Source organism: Mixophyes fleayi, chromosome 2, assembly GCF_038048845.1.
Source record: "Mixophyes fleayi isolate aMixFle1 chromosome 2, aMixFle1.hap1, whole genome shotgun sequence".
Lineage (NCBI taxonomy): Eukaryota > Metazoa > Chordata > Amphibia > Anura > Limnodynastidae > Mixophyes > Mixophyes fleayi.
The window spans coordinates 137,483,286-137,510,782 of record NC_134403.1 but is presented as its reverse complement, the minus strand read 5'-3'; the positions used below and the strand labels follow the sequence as shown (position 1 = coordinate 137,510,782).

Genomic DNA, 27,497 nt, shown 5'->3' with positions numbered 1-27,497 from the left:
CCTGAACCGCAGAAGATGGGCTCCCACCACTGACGACAGTGGAGGAGCAAAATCCCCATCATGCAGACTGTTTGTCTGCTGGCCTAGCAGCTGGACGACGCGCAGACCAGGCCTGACGTCCCCGCTGCAAACCACCTCTGGGGGGGGATGTTTCTCTGGAGGATTGTCCTGAGGAATACTGTCCTTGAGACCTACCTGCGGAACGAAAGGCCCGAAATCTAGACATCCTCTGCTTGGGAACACTGACCAGGAGGAAAGTGCTCTTACCTCCCGATGCCTGACTAATAAAGGAATCCAGCTGAGGTCCAAACAGAACACCTCCTGAAAAGGGAATGGACTACAGAGCCATTTTGGACTCTACATCAGCCTCCCAGGACTTTAACTAGAGAGTCCGACGCACTGCAACTGCCAAGGCAGAAATGCGCGCTCCCATCGTCCCCGCTTCCATAGCAGCTTCACCTATATAATCTGTTGCCCTCTGAATCTGTTCCACTAAAAGAATCAATTTAGAGGATAGCCTGCCTGCCAACAAACTCTCCGACAATTGTTCCGACCAGCGATCAACAGCTTTGTTAACCCATGCTGATGCTAAAGCAGGCCTCAAAGAAGCACCCATTGCCACAAAAATGGACTTCAGAATGGTCTCAACCTTCCAGTCTGCACCATCCTTAGGGAGTGGCCTGGTTAGGCAGAGGGATAGTAGTTACCTTTGCCAACCTCGCCACAGCTGCATCCACTTGAGGAAGCGTCTCCCACTTAGCGAAACTCAGGGGGAAATGGATAACATGACTGCAGTCGCTTAGTCACCTGAAACTTCCTGTCTGGGGAAGTCCAATATTTCAACAAAAACTCCAAGTGGAGAGAGGCCGGAAAAACCACCTCCCTCTTTTTGCGTCTTTCAAAAAGAGAGGATCCAGAAGCCTCAGGCACTTGGTCCTCAGGAATATCAAGTACCTGACGCACCGCCTGAATTAACTCTTCCACACTCTGACGATCTGATGGAACCTCCACCAGTGAAGCAGCATCTATGTCAGAGCCCAGTGGTAACTCACCCTCTTCCTGGGAACCACAATCAGATTCATGTCCGAGAAAAGAGGCGACCACCCGCCTCCGTTTACTTGAGGAAGGCGGTGTGACCGACTGCATCATCCTCTCCAAGGAGGAAGAGACCGCTACCAGACCCTGCACCCAGGCTGGTTCTACAGACTGCACTGGCGCAGCAACAGGCAAAGCCTGAACTAAGGAAGCAGAATCAGAAGATTAAGCAGCCTGAGACTGTACCTTCTGAGCAAGCAGTTCCACCGTATTAAATAGAGACCGAGCCCAAGCAGGCTCCTCCGTGTTTGAACATACAGCAACTGTTTCACCAGGAGTAGTCTCCGTGGGACGCCAGGACACACACAGTGCCTGTGTTCCTGGCTGCCCAGACGGTAACTTAACATGACATACAGCACAGGTAGCACCAGCCCTGCCACGTGAAGATTTCTCCCTCTCAGACATGTTCAAAGATGGGACAAAACAGTACAGTGAAATACACACAATACAGATAACAAGCAGCACACAAACTACAAGAGAAAGTGAGCCTGCAATACAGCCAAAAGCTCTTTAGTGTGTAAAAAATACAAAGGCTAGACACACCACCCCCAACCCTTTACCTTACAGTATACAGGATAGAAAAGGGGAGAAGCAGGAGCTTTTGAAATGGCTGCCTATTCAGGTGTCCACACACGAGGAGTGAAAGACTACCACGGGGGAAGTGCCAAAGAGGAAAACACTCCCCCCCCCCCCTTCAGGGCCCAGCTCTGGACTGGCTAACGTCTAAGACAGACAAACAACTCAACCAATCCACAGCCTATCAGGGCTCACTGAGACAGTGACCCTTGCCTGACCCTGTTCCCTAAGCTAAAAATAGAACTCTTATCTCTACCCAATTAAACAGGAAAAAAAAGCCAGCTCAGGGAACCCCCTGCGATTTCTAATGTCTCTCTCTCAGCACTATGCCTAGAGAGAGTTTCACTTACCTGCTGCCAACCCTCCAGCCGCAGTGTGTGCAGACAGCATATGCTCTCTGTAGATGGAGGACAGACCCCAGCCACCAACAACTGTGTCTGGCTTCAATGGAGGGTTAAATTCGGCAGAGGGAGCAGGCAGACAAGGAGAACCTACACGGCACCTCCGATACCCCACCCCCCCCCCCCCCCCGCAGCCAGCGCACAGCCGTCCGTGCTGTGCGCTCCACAGATCTCCCCGCCAGGCGCAACCATGGTAGAGCAGAATGAATGAATCTGCAGTGGAGAGTCTGAGTGGCAGCCGACTACCTGCCTCAGTGAGCCGCCGGCTGTCAGAACTCGGAGATACAGTCTCCCCTATATTAAAATAATAAAAGCTGAAAAAATTTAAAAACCGACTGCACTGTGCACAGCCCGCTTCGCCGGGCACTTGAACTAGACTGGCCTCTAGCAGAAGGTGGGGTATAGAGGGGTTTGAGCCAGAGCTTTAGTTAACTGAAAGTTAAAGTGCCAGCATTCGCCTGTCCTACTCTATACCCCATGGTCCCGGTGTCCCCCAATGGATGTGAGAGAAAAAACTAAGGTATGCTTGCTATCATTGTCTAGAGAAAGTGTGTGCAAGATTCTCACAACATGAAACAGCACAGGTAACAAATACATAAACACATATAAAAGAAAACAAATCTTTTATTGGTAAAGACAACGCACACATATTTCTTGAAGTGTACAACCCCAATCAGGCATCAAGCTAGGTAATCCGCATATACATATCTATACTGTACACGTGCAGAAAAATATCATCCAACTGCGTAAGTTTAAACTAAAGACAATATTCTGGAGAACAAAAAACCCTTTTTATTTAGAAAAGCAATAGCTCTGAAAAAGCAGAGCATCCATAACAGCAAACAAGACTTAGTATAATTGAAATAGTGCATTGTTAATGCCCTGCCTCAGCACAGCATTTACTTTTCTTTCTAGCTAAATGAAAAAATTATATTCACTGTAACACAAACACTAGAACTTGTTACATTTAGATTGATGTAAGTAATTTCAGTTTTAATCACAAATGCAGCATGACCTGCAATACTTAGTAACTGTAGTATAGAACAATTTCCCTTTGAACTTGAAGAGTTTAAGAAGATAGTTACTGAACGCCTATGCAAAAATAGTGCATTCATATGTAGGAAAGCAGTTTTCTTTTTGTTTAAAAGCACTTTGTTTCTCCCACTTTGATAAGAAATGGCCCAACCCCAGAGAAAGAAATTGACACTTGTAATTTCAGGAACAGATCTTCAATGCATAGCCAATCTATGCTTTTAAATTGTAAGTCACAATAAGACAGCAGAATTTCTTATGAAGATGCATGAAGTTATGCCCACGCAAATAAATTTCCCTAATCCAAAATGTTGGCTCACTGCAATTCTGTTTTGAGCTAGTGGTGAATTTACACGAAAAAAAAAGTGGTCTGTTATATTGTTTGATATCCAGCATGACTTCTCTTTCTTCCAATGAGATAAGCAACCAGCACAATCAAAACAAGTCCAGCGAGACAAGCGCCAACTACAATGGGTACCAACATGCCATTTTGATCTTCTGAACATTCCACAGCTAGGAGAGAAATAATTCAATTATGAAAATGCTTCTGTAATATTTGATGCCAACAACCATTTCTAAACATATTATTTGGTACCCATCACCAAGAAAAAAAAACAAACCACAAAACAATTTTAGTTTCTGCAGGGCGATTTGTTATTACTTGTTATTTCTACCATTTTTACTCTACAATTTGGCCACAGAGTGGCACTGTTCAACCCTATTTTCACAGATATTTTAACACTGCATTTATCACGGTATGCACACTGAACTTGCATTTGCCTGATATAATTGGGAGCACTGTATGTTATAATTTGGGATGGGACCAGCTATGAAAAAAAAGCCTCAAATAGATGGCAGGTTGTAAGCACTCAAGCCCCAATAGCCTTTAAAGACTGAAACTAGGTCTAATATGTATTTCTCTAGTTAAATACTTTTGTTTCTTACCAGGTCCAAACTTGTTTTCATCTATATCAAAGGCCTGGATTTGAAGATTATAGGTGTCAATGGAAAAGTTTCTGGCAATCTCAAGAGTCTGCTTAGATTTGCATTTGTATGACTTGTGTGTTGTGGTCTTCAGGTACGATAGCTTGTCACTGTCCACAATAAACCTGGGCTCTGCAGATATAGATAAAAATGCATTCAATCTTCAATACTCAAAGGGAAACAAATATAGATTCAGGATGAAGCTCGTGTTACTGAACTCTCAGTAAAATCACCTTTTGAGTCAGGAACAGTTGCATTTACAAAGACCTGGCCAAGGTAAAATGTGCTTGCAGTGGCATTCTGAAAAACAAGAACAGAGGGTGGAGGAAAGGAAAATAAGGGTAAGTGCAAGCTGACAGCCGAAAGCCATCAAGGCAAATCTGTGTAAGTTACATGTTTCAAAGTATTACAAACATCAGAATCCTTCTCTGCAACATTAATGGCAGATCATTCAACATGTCCGAGATGTTCTCATTTACAACGTATGTATATTGTATGCAACATTTTCATGCAATTTTCAATCTTTTCTGGGTGTATTGCTTAGCAGGGATTTTAACGATTATACTTTATGTGACCAACTGACAACGCTGTATAGACAAACTAATCAAAAATTAAACCTTGATGAAAATGTCACAAGAACATATTTCCATCAGTGGTGTGTATCAAAATGGTACATTACGCTGAATCATAAGAATATGCATCTCATACGTAATAATTAGTCCATTAGGAGGAAACATAGAATGTATGTTCATGTAATTAATTTATACAAAATGTTCAAAATGCATAGACATGGCTAAGTAGGATAAAGAGCACTCCTGCTATTAGAAAATAGATCTTCAATGGCTGCCTGACACTACCCTTCATTACATATTACACTTACCAGTGTGAAGTTGAACAAGAGGTACACTATATCAGATGAAAGAATCAGAACTGCTGAACTATTACTGCAGGTCCCATTGACAGCGACATGTTTTGGATCAATATTGAATTCATAAGAGACTTCCTGCAGAAGAAAAAAAATGAAATATGTGATTTCATACTCTAAAAATACATACAGGAGAGGATCCAGTGGCAGGCATATAGTCTGCTCTGCTATGTTGAGGCAAGAATTTGATGTGCGCTACACCCAAGCACAGCAGCAGACGTCCACAGTTTTACGCAGTCATCTGTGCAACTGCTTCATGCATTTATAATTTTGCTTATTGTATTTGTTATGGCCTATCTGTATTTGTACAACTGTCCAGTGCTACAGGATCTGTGGTGCTTTAATAAAAATATTCTTTATTTTTAGAGATTCAGTTATTACATCTCTTGGCATCTGTATGTGTCAGTAATTTGCTTCACCAGGTTTACTACTCCTATATGTGTCCCCCTCTACATCTCATATGCAGTACAGAGACTTATTTACACATGTGCCTCTTTACTGTATAACTGGCCACATGCACACCAAAGCAGATGCTCAGCCCACGCACTAAGCATCCAGTTTGGTTACATCTGTGACCAAAATGACACGGTGATTATGGTGCTATGTGGCCACAAGTCGCTGAAGTCGAGTAGTTGAATCAGTTCTAGATCAAGCGTGTCTGTCGGTGTCAGAGGATACTTGAACATACACACCTCCGACCAGATACAGCAGGCACGCCCAATAATGAACCAAATGAGGACGGTTGCATCATAATTGGACATCATGTTCATCAGAAGGCAATAGTCAGCTACAGTGGTTTATCTGCGTTTCTGTTTACTACTCCTGGGTATATGTATTGTTTGCCTGTATTGAACCAGTGTAAATATCTGTGTGTACATATGTTCCCGACTGTGGCGTTTGTACAGTCCAATCATACAAAGTAACGCCAAGTTTCTAAAAGATAGTAACCAGCTTTCTGATATTGTCTTGGCCGACTATTCTACACTGAGCAGCACTCTGCATTCAGTGGTCCATATTGCTGCACTACCGTTTATTATAGGACAGAGAGAGACGTGTGATGGTGGTGGTTAGTGGATAAATATGACATTCAGTAGCAGAGAAAAATCATGGTGAAACATTCAGTGTATGTACACTTCTAGACAACAGTTCAACCTCCCCTCCAAATCCACTGTCCCTGTACACAGACTGGGTTCTATTTAACGCACTCATTCTCAAACTTGTCCCCTCATCAACAATGTGTTTTGTGGATCTCCTTAGAGGCGCAGATGTAGTCCCAAAAGTCTGCTATTTACACCTGAGAAGAGCGACATGAATGCACTGGTGGAGAGGCCTGTCGAGCAAACATCCTGTTATAATTCTGCTCCTATGACATATGTAAAGGTAACTATGCTGAAGTTGTGCTTTATTGATAGGTTTAATAAAACATTGGCAATTTTCCTATACTAACAGCTTTAGATCAGACCACTTTTCATATTTTCTCCATAAGTTACTTCCACTAGGAATAAATTCCAAATTAATTTCCATTGAAATAACTAATATATTTTATTCTTAGAATAAATTCAGCATGTGCTTAAATAGGGAAACATTATATTAGATGCTACTGACATTTAACATGTTCCAGTAGTAGGGGCAGAGTGTAGAGCAACGTTAAGGGTTTTACTGGACCCAAGAACGCCCTGTTACCATGCATGACATTACTGCACTGACAGTTGCTGAAATGCACCACACAGCAGGACGCATAGTTAAACTCCTGTAGTGTGAACAAGTTAAATATAAAGAGAGTGATATGTGGCATTTTATTGAACTGCAGTGGTGGTCAACTGGGCTCTCCCAACAGCGTATCTTTGAAGGCTTTTACTTGCAAGTATGCTTAACACAACAGAGGACAGTCTCTGACCAGTGAAATCCCCTCTCCTAATTATTGCCGAGAGGTGTGGCAATAAGACCTGTTACGTGATTGAATGGGTGCCCACATTCAGTTAGAACACTAAAGCCACAAATTATTTTTTTTACTTTAAAGCAGTTTCTTTCTACAGTCATCATTTGTGTCCCCACGTGTGCTGTAAAATTCTCCAGGCAGTGATGGCTGAAGTACAGAGTTTATATATCATTAGTATATCTTATTAAATAGCTGTACCCTCTGCTGAACTAGGTTTCCCATTCAAAATGTACTACTCATGCAGGCATCCCTCATCTTATCATGCAAATTAGATAAGAGTCAATATGGCCTCTTGTCCTATGAACAGGTAGACTGACTAATCAGGTATACCTGCTAAAAGGAATGCATAAGCTTAGAATACAATTGCTGCAGCCCACTGCAATAATGAAAGTGAACATACAATTATAAATTTGCATCATCAACAGTATGCTCCAATGACATACACAAATGTTTACCGTTCCCCCTCACAGGCAGAACAAGCCATATTTTGAAAAACATACTGCAAGTATAAACAAACATACCTTGTCATCTTTTTTTATGTAGGTAACATTAAGCTGCAAACCCATCTTGGCCAAAATGCAAGCTGCCCCAGATGATGTATTAACGCTATAATCCCCCATATCAGGTGTTTTGGGGGTTATTGGTGCAGTGGTTGGCGTAGCAGTGGTAGAAGGAGTAGTCGGTCTAGAGGTAGGCTGAGTATCCTCACTGCATGAAGTAGCTATACAGAAAACAAAAAGCAAATTAGAAATAGATAGATAGATACAAATACACATGTTCTGCAGTTAAAACACAACATCATGGTTTCCTAGTGGGCAACGTTTCTTCCAAGAGCTCCAATGTAAAGCTAGACTGGCAACATACATACAATGGAGAGTTTGTACTCCTTAATTGATTAGATGGCGGTACCAAACCACTGGTGCCCATCTCTTAAAATTTCCTTAATTAATCCATGTGTCAACCTGGATTTGGTAAACATTATAAGCAGCTAAATCAATTTCCTTTGCTCACCAGAAATATTTTAATATACAGTTTATTCTAGATAATTAAAAAAAAAAAAAAATTGGTATATTTTTCATTTATTCAAAACTTTGCCATACATAACACATAACAGATTGAGGAAAAAAAAAAAAAACATGAACTTGGGAGAAGGGAATGGAGTGGCGAGGCTACTAAATATTTTCACTCATTAAATGATGGGTCGTATTCTGGAGCTTGGATAAATAGACTATAACGATAGCAAAGTAACTTGGTTGAGGAGAGAAAAAAGTTAAGCATAAGTGTGTTTGGCAATATACACCTACGTACTGCTATGCACAAAACAAAACAAAACCAAGAAAAAGAGCAGTTATAGGAACAAAAAAAAATTTTGCACCTGTTTCAGATCAAACCATTTTACTTTCCCCCATTCATCAAAAATTAAAGCTGCCCACATGATCGTTTCATGTGCTAGTTCACCTGTTTCAAGGCACATTTAGCTTGAAAATGCAGCAAAAACTATTGCTAGGAAAAACGACTACATGAGAACGCATTGGTCTGTTTGTGCGATTATAAGATCAAGAAAATATTGTATCCCTAATTGATGACATCTGCCTTTGTCTGCTCTCTGCCTTTCTCCGATTCTTCCAATATAGCCCTACACACAAAACGACAATCTCTAATTCTTGGAAGGCCAGGCTCGCACAATATTGTTTTACGAGAGGATCATCATGTGAACAAGACTGACAGGAGGGATTTGGGAGGAGATAATGGGATTGTGGGAAAGGCTTAAACGACCACGCTCTTCTACATAGTAAACTGTGCAAGCGGAGAGTAACATCTGTTATACCAATCACAACACACATACAGAAGCCTAAAACGCCAAAGTTTTCTAACTGGATGCTGAATTGCAGAAAACTGAATTAGCCATACCGTTTAAACTGACGGTTCTGTTATTTAAATATGCTTCCAATGAAACATTATAAAATGTTACATTTACATTTCCCATTGCGACAAGGTGTGGATTGACACACTTGTAAGAATAGTTGGTAGCAGCAGTTATTGCAGTATTTTTTGATGACACTTCCTTTGTCCCTGAAAAGTAAAGAAAACAATATGTATTAAAAAATCTTTATAGCCTGGTAAGGGCAATTCACATAATAAATAATGATAAACACACTCACCATTTTCAGTTGCCCCAGGAAAAAGTTCTTTGTCTGAAAGATTATAAGTAAAGACCAGTTCATCAACTTGATAATGTAATGGTAACTTTGTAAAATTTATGCTGAGCGAGTGGCTGTTTCCAAACTTGATGACCAGAAGTGGTGCGGTGGCGTTTTCTTTGCCACAGGTGCTACTCGCATCTGTAGATGCAGTATTGGGTAAACTGAACGAAACTTTCTCCTGGAAGACAAATATATCAGAATTTTATTTCAAAACAATAAGGTTATATATTGCTTAACACGTTGTAAACCAACACAAGTTATTCTTAAAGGAGTGGTTCATTTTTTGGACAATCCCCTGTTTATTCCTGGCCAAACTTTAAACTTTCAGTTCTATTCCAGACAAACATTCGATTATCCGGATCACTCTTGTACCTTGCCATTTCCCATGGTCTCTATCTCTGCCAAACCAGTTTATGCAGCCGTTTGTCATAGCTCTAGAAGACCTATGCCACCTGCACGGTCATTATGCTGGTGTAGTTACACCAGGTCTGCCCTCTCATCAAAGTTTTAGACAGTGCTTGACAATTATAAGATGCATTTCAGAGCCAATAGCCAAGATTTTTATCTCACATTTCCTTCTGTGCATAGTCACGATTCTTACATTTCATAAAGGCCCATTGCAGTATTGAGCTCAATTGAAAGTTAGCAATTTTGTAATCTGGCCTGAAAACAGATCAGACCAGCGCCAGTTCAATCTGATGTGACCAATACTCTGAACCAAGAATTTATGTTGTCCTGTCATGCAGCCAAGAAGGCGGTCCCCAATTTCCTTCCCCATAGTAGATCAAACTAAGAACATCCCTCAGTGAAATAGAAATAAATTATACTATTGGTTCTCTCCTTTTTTTGGTCTACCATGTGTACTGAACAGACAATAAGAGCAAATAATACTGGGTGCTCCCCATTTATTGGCGATAATAAAGCATTTCAATCCTTGCAACTACAATACAACCACGAGAGCTGAAACTTCCGGAGTGAGAAGTCCATTGAATGGCGGTTTCTCAGTGTCACTAGCGGAGTATACTAACCTACATTCGTCCTTTAGAAGCTTAGTATGATCTACACCAGCAGTAGACAACAGGCTGCCTGCCGAGCCATCACCACGACATCCTCTGCACTGTGCAGGGAGGTAAAGCGGTATCCCCAGAGGAGAAAGGAGTGCACTGTGCTTCCCCTCTTTCCTCTGTGTGGCCCTTTGGAAGTCTGGAGGGCCACATATGTACATTGCCCCTCACTGATCTACACTATATGTATTTATCTGTATGTTATATGGTCACTTTATTAAGAAACACTTTGAATAATACCAGAACACTTACAAGGATTGAAATGCTTTATCACACCACTAAAAGGTGAGCAGTTACCATGCTATGGTCACTATTCAATACACCTGGTAGAAACAAATGACAATATTGGTTCTTCTCCTTTTTCCAGTCTATTGTGCAGAGGGATTTTCCTACTGTGATCAAACTTGCCCGAGTAAGCCAGTACTTCCTCCTGCAAAGAGTATGTTGTACCTGGGAGAACAACATTTCTAAACACACTGTATGACAGACTACCAATCATTTCTATAACAGACTTCAACCTAATGCAAATTAGAGTTTTACAGCAGTAAAATCATTCAAAATATAAAGTTCTCAAGTTAGAATGCAGAACCCACATAGAAAGTATGTACATGTGAGCTCTTTATAGTTTGCCATTGATTGGTTAAATTCTAAAATGAATTCAAGATTTTATCAGAACTAAAACAATCTAAACATTACCTGTTTATCAGCAACTTTATATTCAACGGTGAAATTAATGAAAAGATCAGCTGATATACAAGTGCTGTTCAGCGGATCTTTCACTTCAAAATGAATGGAGTAAGCAGACTGGAAAACACCTGTGAGAGGCATAGGGGAAAAAAAAAATAACAAAATCTCAGAAAGTAAAATCAAGTTGAGCTACAGACAAATCAACGCATGAAAAACATTCTTTTGAGTTAAGCAACTTTTATACATACTTCGTTTTACATCTACATATGCGTTGCTGTGTATAAAAACTGATGACCAGAAGAAGTAACTAGTGAAATGCACCAGAATATCTTTGTGATTGTTTTCCTTTTATTATTTGTTTAGTTAGCATCATTGTTACAGGATAGACTCAATTAGTCAAATCTTCAAAAAAGTTCACAAAATAATACCTATATTATCTATACAAAAGAGCTACTTATGCAAAAAATAGAACTATAGGTCACTTCTCAGTAAGCAGCCTTATAGAATACTTGTTCTAAGGACATAGGCTAAATTGTTTTTTTAAAATAATTTTAGAACATTTTTTTGAATTTTAGACTCAGTATCTTGTAATATTTGGAATAATGTGTTTTTACTCGCAAGTCTCTGTAGACTTTTATTGGAGACAGTAAAGTATCTGCCAAGAATTGAAATCCTTGCGGTCTCTCTGCTTCATAGATGATCAGCAGTACTCTGATATCAAAATTAGGTTTACTCAAAGGTGTCCTAGCAGAGTTCTTCTTTCATTTCTGACTAACCTGGTTTGATGCCCTAATATTACCTGCATATGGTTTTACACAATTCTTTTAAGAGGTTCTTTGATGGCCTGGTTCCCATTGTAAAAATCGAACCCCAGAAGCAAAAATATCAGTGCCTGCTCACTCTAAACAGCTGTCATATACATGGATTTGTAGTTAGTCTCGCTTATTACTCTTTTTCTCAATGGCCACAAGTGGGCCTTCTAATTGCACCTGTCCTGAGAAACTTGTACCCTTTAAGTGTAGCAGTTATGTAGTTACATAAACATTTTGAAGCCCAACTACAGTTAACATAAATGTAAACATTGAGAAAAGTAATGTGATCATTCGGAACCACTGTACTGAAAGCTGGCAGCTTGATTATGTCACAGGAAGTTCCTCAGGTGCACAGTGGGCATGTTCATGACATGGGTTGTCTCTTTAATATGCATAGCTGCCCAGACTGCCCATATAGTTAACTTCGTGCAGACTTGTCAAAAATCAACAACATTAGAAACTGAGGATGTGTGTTAAGGACTTTAAACTGTAGGTTCCAATGGGACAGGGACTGATGCGAATGACAAACATTTACTGTACAGTGCTGAATTGGTGCCGCAACATAAATAAATGATGATGCAGACTGCTCAGAGATTTTTTGTTTTTTTAATCTGCAGTTTTCTGTAGGGGACGATTAAACTCGTAAATCAACAAAGCACAGCTGATGTTTGCCCTTCACCTCCTGCTGTGTCATGCTGCACACTTGGCAATTACTCAGCTTACACAGAGCCTTCTGCTGAGGAGCAGCACAGTGGTGAGAAGTTAATAGGAAAGAATGGGGTAATGATGATGCAGAAAGGAGGAGTTGATTATGATGACTGAGGACGGTGTTGGAGGAGAATGAGTGAGCTATGTTTATAGTAATGAAGGGGGCAGGATGTATGGGTCCGCCATTTCTTAGCCGATAGGCAAATTTTAAAACCATTTTGTTTGACTCCTACAATTTAAAGTTGCTTCCTAAATTGTAAAATATTTAATCTACTGTATTAATAAATAATCTACTTGACTAAAAGTTGTTTAAAACCTTCAGGCGATTTTAAATTAATGGCTTGTACATGCTGCAACATTTACTAATCACAGAGTACAAATTCTTGCTTGCTTCTGTGGTGTTCATCAATGTATTCATATAATCAGCATGTTCTTTATCTCCATTGCCTCACCCACTGCATTGATAAAAATTGCATCCAAAGTGCAGCTGTGTGTCATATCCCGGGGGAACAAAAATAAAGTCTGCCTGATGACAGACATGGCTAAAGTTAAAGAACAAAAACAGAGAAGTAACATTTACATGAAGGCATGAGGTACAAGATAACAATGTCTCTTAAAGGGGTTGCTACCTTTTAGATTTACTTTAGGCTCTTAAGAGCCAAAAGTAAAAGCCCCCCCAATATTCAACGAACAAGGCAATACTTTCCTTTTAATTAGGATTATCCAGCATGTTAAACTCATCTTCCTGTTGAGTTACATCAATTCCAACCATGGAAAATGACATTTCCTAAAACTTAACTGCCAAGTGTACACATATGGGCTATATGCCAAGTGTACACATATGGGCTATATGCCAAGTGTACACATATGGGCTATATGCCAAGTGTACACATATGGGCTATATGTACTTTTGTTCAAAAACTAGCATATACATTACTGACAGATGAAATAATAGATGCCCAATCGAACATTAGTTTTTGGAGACAATATTGACTTTGAAAACAATACTAGTTACATTCCAACAATACAAGGAGATAAGCGGGGTACACACTATAGGTTTTTTACCCAATTATCTGGTCGTTAAGTCCGATATCGCATTAGTGCTCCAACGATCATGTTTCATCATACCAAAGCACATCGTATTGTTTGATTTGATTTTATAACAGGGACTAAAAATCACTATAAATGATGGAACAATTTAGTTGCAATTCTGCAGTGTCTATGTACGCACAAGTCTGCCTGACAATTCTGCTGATAGTTCCTCTAACAACGACGCCTCTCTTCTGCGCAAGTCTGATTCTTTCTTCCTTTCCTACGGTTGAGTGTTTGCAGCGTTCGTGCTATGACGAGAAGCAACAAAGCACAAGCTTTTCGTTTATTTGAAGGGTTGATTATTATATTTCAATAAATCGTAACAAGTGTACAGTTGTGAACGGAGTTGCCAAAAATACACTATACACAAAGCAATGAATGGCCATGATGGTATTTCCCGTTTCTGGATGTATGTTTGAGGACGTTATGTGCGCAGAGTTTCAGTCCTATATTTAAATGATGTTTGTACACACTGTACAGATATCTGCTGTCCCTGCATCAATATACAGGGGGGAATTCAATTCCCCCCATATTCCTGCGGCGTTAAAACTATTACAGCTATTGCGGTAGTTTTAACCCGGCTTTCTAAAAAGCCGGCGTTGGAACTACCGCAATAACGGTAATAAAGAGCATTATTACCATTATAACGGTAATAATGCGCAGGCTGTGTTACTTTTACTCATAACACTACTCAGTGTGTACGCATGAATAGGCATGCTGATCGGGACTTTCAGTTGTTAGTAAAACCCAGCTTTAGGAGACGTAATTTCTGGTATATACAAAAACGCAGGTAGAAAACAAACATAACCCATATTCTGTTTGATATGCACTACTAATGTGTTCAATTTCAAGTTTTAAAAAAAAAATAAAAAAATGCATCTTTGACAAAACAGAATTTTGTTTTTCACACCAGACACATCGGTAAATGTTTTTTTTAACCGCAACAAAGTTTACAATGCACATAGACATGCGTCAGAAGCATTGAAATGGAACAAGGTGCATTAAAAATACATTTAAAAAAGAACTGCCGCGCAACAAGTCAAACACATGCAAAAATTAAAATGTGAAGTCTTATTCGGTGCAGTGACTTATTTTCACAATGGTTACAGCCACTTAACCTGTGTTGGAAGTGCATCCATATTTTGGTAGCCTAACTCGAAAAGTTTGTTAACAATAAAGAAAAATCCTAATTATTTAATGACCCATCTGTTAGCATAGAGCTACTAATATCAAACCCTACTCAGGAGATATAACATGGAGATGTTGAAAACCCTGCACGCCAGAAAAAGAAAAAAAAAAATCAACATATTGTGCCAAGTGTGAGCAAGTCTTAGTTTCAAACAATTACGGCAAGGCCTTCCAACTGCAGTGTAAAAACTAGTAACTTGTGTGACTCTCCCTGCTGCATAGTATAACTTACTATACTCACTGCATTCTGAGCAGATCATATCTACTGATATTGAAAAAAAAAATAATGAATTCAAAACATGAAAAGGTCTAATAATTACATAAGTTATGTCTTCATTCTAGTATATTAGAAATCAAATGCTTTTGTTTTTCTAAAGGATACATGGGATGCACCCTCTCTAGTGTTAAATATCAGAAGTCCCCAAGAATTTCCCGGACCATATAAAAAACACTAAGCTGCAGGTGAAATTCTTTTATGAGGGTCACAAAACTCAGAGATGACTTCTTGTATTCGTTTGTTTTACAGCATGTGGTGCAATATTCATCACCATACATTAGTAATAGGTTTGTTTTGTTTTTAAGAAAAATAGCATTTAGTTAACACATTATTAATTTATGTTCATATAATTATGTACTTTTTTTTTTTTTTGAATAACAGAAAAGTTAGCCGATACAACTATGTTTTATGGGGTGATCCTGTCTGACATAGGATGCTGCATGGGGATGGTGTGGGACCAGGTGTTTTATGAGGGCAGACTAATCATTAACTTAGGTAAATTTGACAGAGGAAGAAAAATGAAGCAATTATTGCTTAAACAGTGTTTGAACATCTAACGACTCAGACTGTAAGCTTAATTAGGCAGAGCCATCTTCACCTTCTGTTTCATGTCATTGTATTTAAATCTGTATCAATCTACAGATCTGCATAATATGCTGTTGCTTTATAAACAAAAGACAGTAAATTGGACACCATAATGAATGATATGGTTACCTCTGATGACAAGTGAGGTCAGAGTGACAGAGATAAGTATATGTTTCCCAGCTGCATTTAGATTTCACACTAGTCTGCAACCTGTATGTGTTAGGCTGGATACACACTACATTGTTTTCAACCAATTATCGGGCCAATCACACGATAAACGACCGTTCAGCCTGATATTGCATTAGCTTGTACACCAAGTCGATGAACGATAGTTGTTCCAAAGCACCAACCATTGTTTGCTTTGATTTTTCAGCAGAACTATAAATCTCATTCAGCTATGGATCGACATCCTTCCAATGTTGCAATGGTAGGCACTCACGATCAGGATCTCCATAGAGTTTACAGAGTTATGATCTTTTCAGCTGATGGTTATGACAGTTGAAGAGCACAGATCCCAAGGGTAAATCTTTCAAAACATGTATAATGTGTACGCATGAATCGGCATGCCAATCAAGACTTTTTTTTTCCCCAGTCGTTTGTAAAATCGTTGTAGATAACATTGGTTGGAAAATTCTGTACTGTGTACCCAGCCTTAGTTTTGCGTGAATCATGACACTTATTTTTCTATTTTCCAGATTAAGTTTTATGGATTTTACACAACAGTAAAACAAAATTGCTTCTTTTTTTCTAAATGACTCAACTGAAACTATAGTAATGAGATTCATGAGGTTATGCCCAGTAAACATTTAGAAAAGGTTTACTTTAGAACACCAAAAACCTTTCATTATTCTTTGATTGCATTAATTATCCTATAGAGTCAATATCCTATAGATTGTAAGCTTGCGAGCAGGGTTCTCTTACCTCTCTGTCTGTATGCATTACCCAGTATTGTCTTATTAATGTTTGTTCCCAATTGTAAAGCGCTACAGAATTCGCTGGCGCTATATAAATATATGTTGATTGCAAACTTCTTACTTGTTTGTAGTTTTTCCCTTTACAGGACAAAGGCATAATTGTGTTTCAGTTATTCTGTAGCCACGTGATGTGAAACCTCAAGGTAAACTGGTTCTCAAGTGTATTTACATGAGAACAACAAGTCTTTACAAACATTATGCAATAGTAGACGGAGCAGGTAATAAAAGAAGGAGGCTACACATGAAACAGTACAAAACAGACCTAATGTTTATAGTAATTAATTCCAGGACCTTTTTTTTTAATACCTAATCCTCACAGCCTCAGAAAGGCCAATATCTAGTGCCCAAGTCAGGTTCCCTAGGGCACATGAGTGGATAGGAGAAATTATATCTATATTAAGATTTCAGATTGCTGAGAAAATAATTATTTACTTTCTGCAGGTCATCAGGCTTTAGATCAGAGATGGATAACAGAGAGCTGAGCTTTCACCTGCAGACCCCAGCTCCTTTGCGCACTGACCGTCCTTTTCTCCGCGGTCCCAGTTCTTATTGAACAAGAGCCAAAGCTGCAGGAGAAGCTCAATTGTTCATAAACAGTAGACTAAATTTGATTTTATGCAGAGCAGCCTGCTTTCACATCACCTTCATCTGAGATACAGAGGAAAATGGACCACATAGTCTCTCTCCCTTTTCAGTGGGAAAGGACTGCATGACCCCTGCTTACTTCATTAAAGCAAGGTAAGGGAATTTTTAGCAGACTGATATGCACCCATGTACTACAGAGTTGTACATTTTTGGTTACAAAAATTTAACATTCTGTGGTATCTGGCACAAAGACCTTAGCAGCAGATCCTTTAAGTTGGGAGGTGAGCCTCCATGGTTCGGACTTGTTTGTCCAGCACATCACACAGATACTTGATCGGATTGAGATCTGGGGAATTTGGAGGCCAAGTCAACACCTTCAACATTTTAACATGTTCTCCAAACCATTCCAGAGCATTTTTTTTTTCAGTGTGGCATGGTGCATTATCCTGCCATCAGGGAATTTTGCTGCCAAGAAGGGGTTTACTTGGTTTGCAGCAGTGTTTAGATTGGTGGTATGTCAGCGTAACATCCACATGTATGCCAGGACCCAAGGTTTCCCAGCATATCACACTGCCTCTGCCAGCTTGCCTTCTTCCCATAGTCCATCCTGGTTCCATCTCTTCCCAAGGTAAACAACACACACGCACCCAGCTGTTCATATGATGTAGAAAACGTGATCAGACCACACCTTCTTCCATTGATCCATTGTCCAGTTCTGGTGCTCACGTGCCCATTATAGGCGGTTTCAGGGGTTGACAGGGGTCAGCATGGGCACTCTGACCGGTCTGAGGCTACACAGCAAGCTGCAATACACTATGTGTTCTGACATTTCTCTAATATCCAGCATTTTTAGCAAATTTTGTGCTAACGTAGGTCTTCTGTGGGAGTGGACCGGACGGGATAGCCTTCGCTCCACCCGCACATCCATGAGCCTTGTTGGGTACTAACCACTGCTCTGACCCAGTCATCTGGTCATCACAATTTGGCCCTTATCAAAGGCACTCAGATCCAAGAGTTAGATATATATCTATCTCACACACCACACACACCACACACACACACACACAATGGCCTTTTAAAACCTCAGGCAGTGAAAACTCAGATATTTTGTCATATAGTAACTTATTTCATAAATAGAATACCACTAGAAATGTATACATTTGAAGTACAATCATCAAGAAAAGAAACTCTCGAGGTTTGGTGAACCTCCGCCGATGACACCGCCTATGCACAGTGCAGAGGGCACAGCCCGACTGACGCAGGAACTTGCTCGTCACTGCGATGAGGTCCGGTACAGAACAAGCACGGACCCCTCGTCTCACTTACCTGACAACCCGTAAACCTTTGCCATTATCGTCAGTGCAATGTTATTATATGTAGAGACACTTACCGAGCAGCAGCGCCAACCCCAGCACGGCCTCCACAAGTCCCCTCTGCCCAGTGATTTTCATGGTCTTCATCTCACCGACCTGTACCAATTTGAGCGACTTCTATCAACAAACACTGGCCGGGGATCTTACTGCAGCGACCGTCCAGTCCGGTACGAGAACCTCACACACAGAAGTCATATGAAGTGACGTAACGAGATCACGAGCCTAAAGTCCTGTGTTCCAAAGAAATGGGAGTTTAGAGCCTGTTGTTCTACAAATGTACACAATCCTGCGGGCGGCAGCCATTTTCCCGGAGACTGGAACCTATTGATCTTTACCTATTACGCTCGCCCAAAATGGCCCTCATACAGAGACACATAAGATCATATTTGTTTGTGTTTCCTGTTAACAAGAGTCCTTCCCTTTTTCTTGAAGCTTCACTAAGCCCTTTAGGATAGAGCAGGCGCAAGCGCAGTGTATCGACAAGGGGGATTCAAGCTTTGCTTTTCCACTAAACTTGTACCTGCAATCTTCCGTATGGTTATACCCACCCCTGCTTGTCTCTGCCACAGATATTTATTACTTCTCATAGTTACCAACAATCTAATTCGCACGGACAGTCTTAGAGTTTGAAGATTTGACCCTAGAAAATATTGTTCCTGGAAATGCTCCTATTATTCAGGCCAAAAAATGTTTTTTTTTATTATTTTTTTTTTGCTAATGTTTTTTTCACTTCAGCAAAAAAAACTTAGACCCAACATGGACAGGTAGAGAAAAACACACCAACACATTCAACCATCTCCCATGTATGGTTGGATTCATATCATAGCACAGGAACAATGGAGTCCATTTTTTTCAAACTGGTGGCAAATACTATATAGTGGAGTTTCTGGCTCATGTCATTGCAGAGGTGCCAAAACTTTAGGATTATCACTTAATTGACTCCATCAATAAAAAAAAATGGCTCACTGAGGTATTTAGAGATATTTTAAACACTACGTTATCTTCTAAAGTAAATTGGAACTTGGCACAAACATTACAAAACTGCATTGATGTGACTTATTTCTTCCGTCAACATGTACGTTGATACCAATGAGGTTTACTTGCTAGTTGAGTATGTTATAGGGGCAAGGTCAGAGGAATGAAATTTACAGAAATTATTTGTGGATATATACAGTGATTGTTTTATTTTTTATTTTCCTTGAACATACCCCCAAGTTATACTTGGATGTATTTTTTTTATCTGTCATATTTTTAAAAAATATGTTTTATACGTTATAATACTAACAATAGAACTAGTGATAAAGGGAGGGAATGACCACACCTACTGTAGCTTCTGTGCCATATTCCCAATTAATGTGATCTTGAAATTTTCCAAAAAGTTTTAGCTCTCAGATGCAATAGCATCATACCTCTGACGTCACTGGTATTGAGGTGGGCTCCCAGGCAAATGCCTTGTATGCGGATGATATGCTGCTTTCAGTTACCAGTTAATTTGTCTCCTATATATGTTTGATGAGATACAGCAGTTTTTCACTCCTTTGAGTTACAAAATAAACACCATCAAGACTGATATTCTTCTACCCTCCCCAAATAAAAAAAAAAACGTGTTCATCTCAATTTCCAGTTTAAATGACAAACAAATAAACTAAATGATCTAAACATCTATATTACAAAAAGAGTTTATACCCTCTACCAACCCTACTCCATTACATTCCCCAGTTGTTACCTGTAAAAAAACAGTTCTTATAAAAAATAGTGATACATCTTCACACATATTTTTTCCTGTGTTAGAACATGGTGTGAGAAAATGTTTTACTTATCATAATACCCAGAATTGCGATGGGACTCTGCAACATTGAATTGAATTCTCCCTGTAGCTCGTAGAGTATTATCGTATAATGTATATGGACTAAACATTCCAAAGAAGAGATGTTCGTTTTTGCTTTCTTGAAATATCATAATGGCGACTTAGGGACTAATGCAGAGTTAGTATTATACCATTTTCTGTAGCGTATCTTGTATGAAATCATTCTGCGCATGTCCAGAAAAGTGGGTGCATGCATACTGTATGTGCCCATGCAGACTTGCTTGATTCTGTCACTTACGACTGGTTTCCTCTGGATAGGCACACCGTTAGACAGGGGTTTTCTAACGTAGGCCAAGTATAGTAACAGTCAGGGCCGGACTGGCCATCTGGCACTTCTGGCAAATGCCAGAAGGGCCGATGGCCAGATGGGCCGGTTACTAGCTGGCCGGCCCCATCGCTCAGCACACAGACTGTCATGCCAGAATTCAGCATGACAGTCTGTGTGCTGAGCAGTGGGGTCGGCACTACACTTACTTCCTGGTGTGGTCGCTCCTCCCCTCTCTTCTATGAATGGCTCTGGAGATGTCACATGGGACGAGCACCATGTGATAGGTGCCGTCCCATGTGTTAGGAGAGACTGTACAGCGCGCTGCGGAGCGCACAAGGTAAAAGGAAGGGGGTAGTTTGTGTGGCAGGGGAGCTATATGTGTGACAGGGGAGCTATATGTGTGACAGGGGAGCTATATGTGGACAGGGGAGCTATATGTGTGACAGGGGAGCTATATGTGGACAGGGGAGCTATATGTGTGACAGGGAAGCTATATGTGGACAGGGGAGCTATATGTGGACAGGGGAGCTATATGTGTGACAGGGGAGCTATATGTGTGACAGGGGAGCTATATGTGTGACAGGGGAGCTATATGTGGACAGGGGAGCTATATGTGTGACAGGGGAGCTATATGTGTGACAGGGAAGCTATATGTGTGACAGGGAAGCTATATGTGTGACAGGGGAGCTATATGTGTGACAGGGGAGCTATATGTGTGACAGGGGAGCTATATGTGTGACAGGGGAGCTATATGTGTGACAGGGGAGCTATATGTGTGACAGGGAAGCTATATGTGTGACAGGGAAGCTATATGTGTGACAGGGGAGCTATATGTGTGACAGGGGAGCTATATGTGTGGCAGGGGAGCTATATGTGTGACAGGGAAGCTATATGTGAACAGGGGAGCTATATGTGTGACAGGGGAGCTATATGTGTGACAGGGGAGCTATATATGTGACAGGGTATCTATTTATTTGTGTGACAGGGTATCTGTCACGGGCACTAGGAGTCTTTACCCAGGGATCACCAGGTGGTAGGCTTACCAGAGCAATGTAGATGGTAACAGGGTACTCTGGTAGCGGGGTGATCACGGAACAGGAAACAGCAGATGATGAGATGCTCAGGAAAGTCTATGACTAGCAGCACTGGTAATATGGAGGTAATAGTACACGAGGAACTGTAGGACAAGGACACGTGTAGGTAGTCAGTGGTCTGCGATAGCAAGTTGTACCACTGCTATAGTGAGGAGGAATGTCCAACAGAAACGAGGAGGTGATGAGAGTCAGCGGTCTGCGGATAGCAAGTTGTACCGCTGTCTGAGTGAAGGAATGGAATCCAAGTGAAGGTATCCGGGGAGTCAGTGGTCTGCGATAGCAAGTTGTACCACTGCTATGTGAGAGGATACTGGAACAGGTGATACCGGAAACAGGGATCAGTGGTCTGCTACTAGCAAGTTGTACCACTGAATATATATGTGAGGAGGTGCACGGGGAGAGACTGCAACACAGGATATACACAGGCACCTTATATACGATCCACTGTAACATGCACAATATATATATAAATGACTGAACAGGTCTGCAAATATAGGAAGTCTCTTGAAGCAGTCCAGCACAAGTTAACACAGTCAATGATGGCAATAGACTCAGCGTATAGCAGGCTCCAGAGGAGAACCAACACAGTCCAGCAAGATATGCAATACACCAGCACAGTCAATGAGAAGTATGCATACCGTGGTTCAGAAGCAGGTAGTCAAATAGGAGTGCAGGGATACCTGAGCGGCAGGAGGCCGGCTGGATGAGAAGTCCCAGGATACCTGAGGCGGCGGTCAGTAGGTGCAGCGCACAGATAAGTAGACCAACAGGGACACGAATCCACAGGAATCAATAACACGTGGAACTGGACTCACGCAGAACCCAGGAGAGTGGAGATGATCCAGCAGAGGAGTAGTAGATGAAATATAAATCCAATGCAGACAGGAGGGTAGACCTGCGGGACACGTGAAGGCGTGGAGAGCGGATCAGCAGTAGATGGATGATAGCGCGGTCAGCAGCAGCAGGACTCTGCGGTACACGGAGGTAACCAGTAGCAACCAATAGTTGTCAGTAGCGATGGCACACGGGATAGCAGAGCAGACCAGGAGCTGTTGATCACGGAGAGTAGCAAATGGCAATGAGAGCAGCAGTCTCGAGGAAACACAGAAGAGCTGAGAAGAGACTGCAGTGCACAGGAGCAGCGGATAGGAATCAGCTAACTTGTCACGATGATGAACACAGGCGAGTTGTAGGCTGGAGGCTGTAGTGCACGGAAGCAGCGGGTAGACATCAGCTAACAATCCCGATGATGAACACAGGCGAGTTGTAGGCTGGAGGCTGTAGTGCACGGAAGCAGCGGATAGACAACAGCTAACAGTCACGATAATGAACACAGGCGAGTTGCAGGCTGAAGGCTTGTAGTGCACGGAGGCAGCGGATAGGAATCAGCTCACTGACTTGATGAGGAACAGGTGAGTGGAAGTAAAGTAACGGTTGGAGTGCACAGAGGCAGCGGGTAGGAACCAGCAAACAGTCACAGTGAAATATAATAGCGATGAAGTGGATTAGAGGACTGAAGTGCACGGAGGCAGCGGATAGGAATCAGCAAACAGTCACAATAATAAGTAGTAGCGTTGAAGTGGTTTGGAAGACTGTAGTGCACGGAGGCAGCGGATAGGAATCAGCTAACAGTCACGATGATATAGTTGATGGTAGAAGTGGTATGGGGACCACAGTAGTAGAAGTGGTTTGGAAACCACAGAGGTAGAAGTGGTTTGGAAACCACAGGAATCAGCAGCGCTGAAAACACGAGGAATACAGGAACACCTTCAGAGACTCATAGGGAATGAGACTCCAAGATCAGGCAACGTGGTGTTGACCACAGGTGCTTAATATAGGGAGTGTTGCCTGATCTGCCAATTGAGTTAAAGGGACATACACAGAAGTATAGGAAAGGGCTGCGCATGCGCAGACCCTCAGGATGGAGGACGGCCACGGTTCCTAAATGTCCGGGAAGAGGCACTCACGGTACGGTGAGTGACAGTACCCCCCCTTTTAAAGGTGGGCACAGAACGCCTGGAACCGGGCTTGTCCGGATTTTTGGAGTAGAACTTCTTCAAAAGGGCAGGAGCATTAAGATCTTCAGCTTTGATCCAAGAGCGCTCCTCAGGACCAAAGCCCTTCCAATGAACGAGGAAACGGAGGACTCCTCGCGAAATTTTTGCATCCAATACCTCAGTAATCTCGAAATCCTCCTCCTGATGAACTTGAACTGGCTGCGGAGCTGAGGGAGGAGTTGAGAAACGGTTGATGATAAGAGGTTTGAGTAAAGACACATGGAAGGCATTGGAAATCCGAAGATTCTTAGGAAGAAGAAGTTTCACACATACTGGATTGATTACTTGAATGATCCTATATGGACCAATAAAACGAGGGGCGAATTTCATAGATGGAACCTTCAAACGAATGTTTTTAGTAGATAACCAGACACGATCTCCAATTTTTAGTGGTGGAATAGCCCGCCTCTTCTTATCTGCGAAAGATTTATATTTGATAGATGTCTTCTTTAAACAGGTTTTGACCTGAGACCAGATATTTTTAAAGGTCTGACAAGCAATCTCCACCGCAGGAACTTGGGTGGGCGGGAGGGCAGGAAATTCCGGAAAAGACGGATGGTGACCGTAGACCACAAAAAATGGAGTTTTGGATGATGACTCATGATACATGTTGTTATGGGCGAATTCAGCCCAAGGGAGCAACTCTACCCAGTTGTCTTGATTGGCTGATGAGAACATCCTTATAAAAGTCTCAAGATCTTGATTGACACGTTCAGTTTGTCCGTTAGATTGCGGATGGTAAGAAGATGAGAGTGCTAATCGTATGCCCAAGGTTTTACAAAGGGCTCGCCAGAATCTGGAAACGAATTGTACTCCTCTATCCGACACAATCTCAGACGGACATCCATGAATACGGAAGATCTCTTTAATGAAATGTTCAGCCAGAATGGATGAGGAAGGCAAACCAGCCAGAGGAATGAAATGAGCCATCTTCGAAAATCTGTCCACCACCACCCAAATAGTGTTATGATTCTTACTAGGTGGTAAGTCAGTAACGAAATCCATACTAATATGGGTCCACGGTTTGGACGGAATGGGTAGTGGTCGCAGCAACCCTGCTGGAGTTCTGCGGGAGGATTTAAACTGGGAACATAGCTCACAGGAAGCAATGAACTCTTTGACGTCTCTCCTCATTGAAGGCCACCAGTAACTTCGAGAGAGAATCTCAAAGGTCTTGTGTTCACTGGCGTGCCCAGAAAAACGAGAGGCATGGAACCACAAAAGGATTTTCCTCCTTAGAGTAGGAGGCACGAGGGTCTTCCCAAATGGTAGCGTTTTGGTGGATGAAGCAGCCAGTGAGATACATTTGGGGTCTAGAATGGTATGGTTGGAAACCTCTTCTATATCAGAGGACGTCATAAAAGCTCTAGATAAAGCGTCAGCTTTTTTGTTCTTGGCAGCTGGTTTGAAGGTTATTATTAATTCAAAACGGGAAAAGAAAAGAGACCATCTTGCTTGACGAGGGTTCAAGCACTGGGCAGACTGGAGATATGACAAGTTCTTATGGTCTGTGAAGATCGTCACCGGATGGCGAGCTCCTTCCAGTAAGTATCTCCATTCCTCTAATGCAGCTTTGATAGCCAGTAACTCCTTGTCTCCGATAGTATAATTCTTCTCTGCGGGCAGGAGACCCCGAGAATAAAAGGCACAAGGATGAAATTTTTGCTGTTCCGAGCGTTGGGAGAGAATAGCTCCTAAGCCCACATTAGAGGCATCTACTTCCAGGAAGAAGGGGAGTGTCACATCAGGCTGTCGAAGGATTGGAGCCGAAGAGAAGGACTCTTTTAGTATTTGGAAGGCTTGAAGAGCCTCAGGTGACCATTGCTTAGGATTAGCCCCCTTCCTAGTCAAGGCCACAATAGGAGATGCAATGGAAGAAAAGTCTTGAATGAAGCGTCTATAGTAATTGGCAAAACCTAAAAAACGCTGGATGGCACGAAGAGTAGTTGGCTGGGGCCAATGTAGTACAGCATTCACCTTGTCGGGATCCATTTTCAGGCCAACTCCGGAAACTATATACCCCAAGAATGGAATCTGGGGTAATTCGAATGAACATTTTTCTAATTTACAGAACAATGAATTTTTCCGTAGCCTGGAAAGGACTTCTGCCACATGTTGGTGGTGAGAAGGCAGGTCCTGTGAAAAGATCAATATGTCGTCCAGGTAGACGACGACACATACATATAATAAGTCCCGGAAGATCTCATTAATGAACCCTTGAAAAACAGCGGGGGCATTACACAGCCCGAAAGGCATTACCAGATATTCGTAATGCCCGTCTCTGGTGTTAAACGCTGTCTTCCATTCGTCACCGGAACGAATTCTGATTAAATTGTAGGCACCACGAAGATCCAACTTAGTAAAGATACGGGCTCCCTTGATGCGATCGAATAGCTCAGTGATCAGCGGAATGGGGTACCGATTCTTGATAGTAATGGCATTGAGTCCACGAAAATCTATGCAAGGGCGTAAAGATCCATCCTTCTTTTTAACGAAGAAGAACCCAGCTCCAGCGGGAGAGGTGGAAGGTCGAATAAACCCACGCTGGAGGTTCTCCTGTATATACTCAGATGTAGCTTGAGTTTCAGGTAACGAGAGAGGATAGACCCGGCCCCTGGGTGGAGTCTTGCCAGGTAGAAGATCGATCGGACAATCCCAAGAACGATGAGGAGGAAGACGTTCAGACTGAGCTTTATCAAAAACATCGGTAAATGAAGCATATTGAGGAGGGAGTCCCGGTGAGGTAGATGAGATGGAAGATTGCTGTACTTTGAGAGGAATGACTTGGGAAAGGCAACGATGGTGACATTCAGACCCCCAAGACGTGACTTGAGGGGTGCACCAGTCAATCTGGGGAGAGTGACACTGAAGCCATGGAAGGCCTAAAACAATTGGACTTGTCGTAACAGGAAGGATTAAAAACGATATTTCTTCATGATGCAGGGCACCAATCTGAAGGGTTACTGGAGACGTACTCTGAGTGATGAGACCGTTGATGAGACGTGATCCATCTATAGCCGTCACAGTAATGGGTGTTTTTAAGGTAATCACAGGTAGAGACCATTGATTTACTAATGATTTGGAAATAAAATTTCCTGCTGCTCCGGAATCAATCAGTGCCTGTGACTCAAAGGTTTTGGTAGCACAGGAAATCGTAACGTCAAAGGCACAGACTTTAGATTTCATGGAAGATGGAGAGGACTCCAGGGACCCTAACTTCACCTCTCCAGAACTAGTTAGGGCCTGGCATTTCCCGATCTCTTAGGGCAAGAGCTGAGCATATGAGTGGAATCGGCACAATAGATACAGAGTCTATTCTTTACTCTTCGTTTCCTCTCCTCTGAAGATAATTTGGAACGTCCTATCTCCATGGGAATCACAGAGGGTGAAACTGGACGAAATTGAGGGTTAGAACGAAGAGGTGCTTTAGCAGAAGTTGTTTTCTCAGCCTCTCTTTCACGAAATCTCATATCAACACGATGGCAAAGAGAGATCAGATCTTCAAGTGACGAAGGAAGCTCCTGGGTAGTCAGTGCATCTTTAATTTTATCGGAGAGCCCCTGCCAGAAGGCGGCAACTAGAGCTTCAGTGTTCCACTGAAGTTCAGAGGCTAAGATCCTAAATTGAATGACGTACTGTCATACTGTATGAGATCCTTGTCGCAGACGGAGGATGCTGGAAGCAGCGGAGGTCACACGACCTGGTTCATC

General features: G+C 41.8%; 1 protein-coding gene across 1 annotated transcript; it reads right to left on the bottom strand.

Moving 5' to 3' along the window:
- Window positions 1-2,678: 2,678 nt before the first annotated feature.
- LAMP1 (lysosomal associated membrane protein 1) lies at window positions 2,679-18,730 on the bottom strand. Its single transcript, XM_075200042.1, has 9 exons — window positions 18,519-18,730; window positions 10,917-11,035; window positions 9,115-9,334; window positions 8,864-9,025; window positions 7,474-7,673; window positions 4,969-5,091; window positions 4,322-4,388; window positions 4,050-4,220; window positions 2,679-3,617 (listed from the first exon to the last, which is right to left on the bottom strand). The coding sequence occupies exons 1-9, from the start codon at window positions 18,586-18,588 to the stop codon at window positions 3,478-3,480; spliced, it is 1,272 nt and encodes a 423-aa protein (XP_075056143.1). The 5' UTR covers window positions 18,589-18,730; the 3' UTR covers window positions 2,679-3,477.
- Window positions 18,731-27,497: the final 8,767 nt, after the last annotated feature.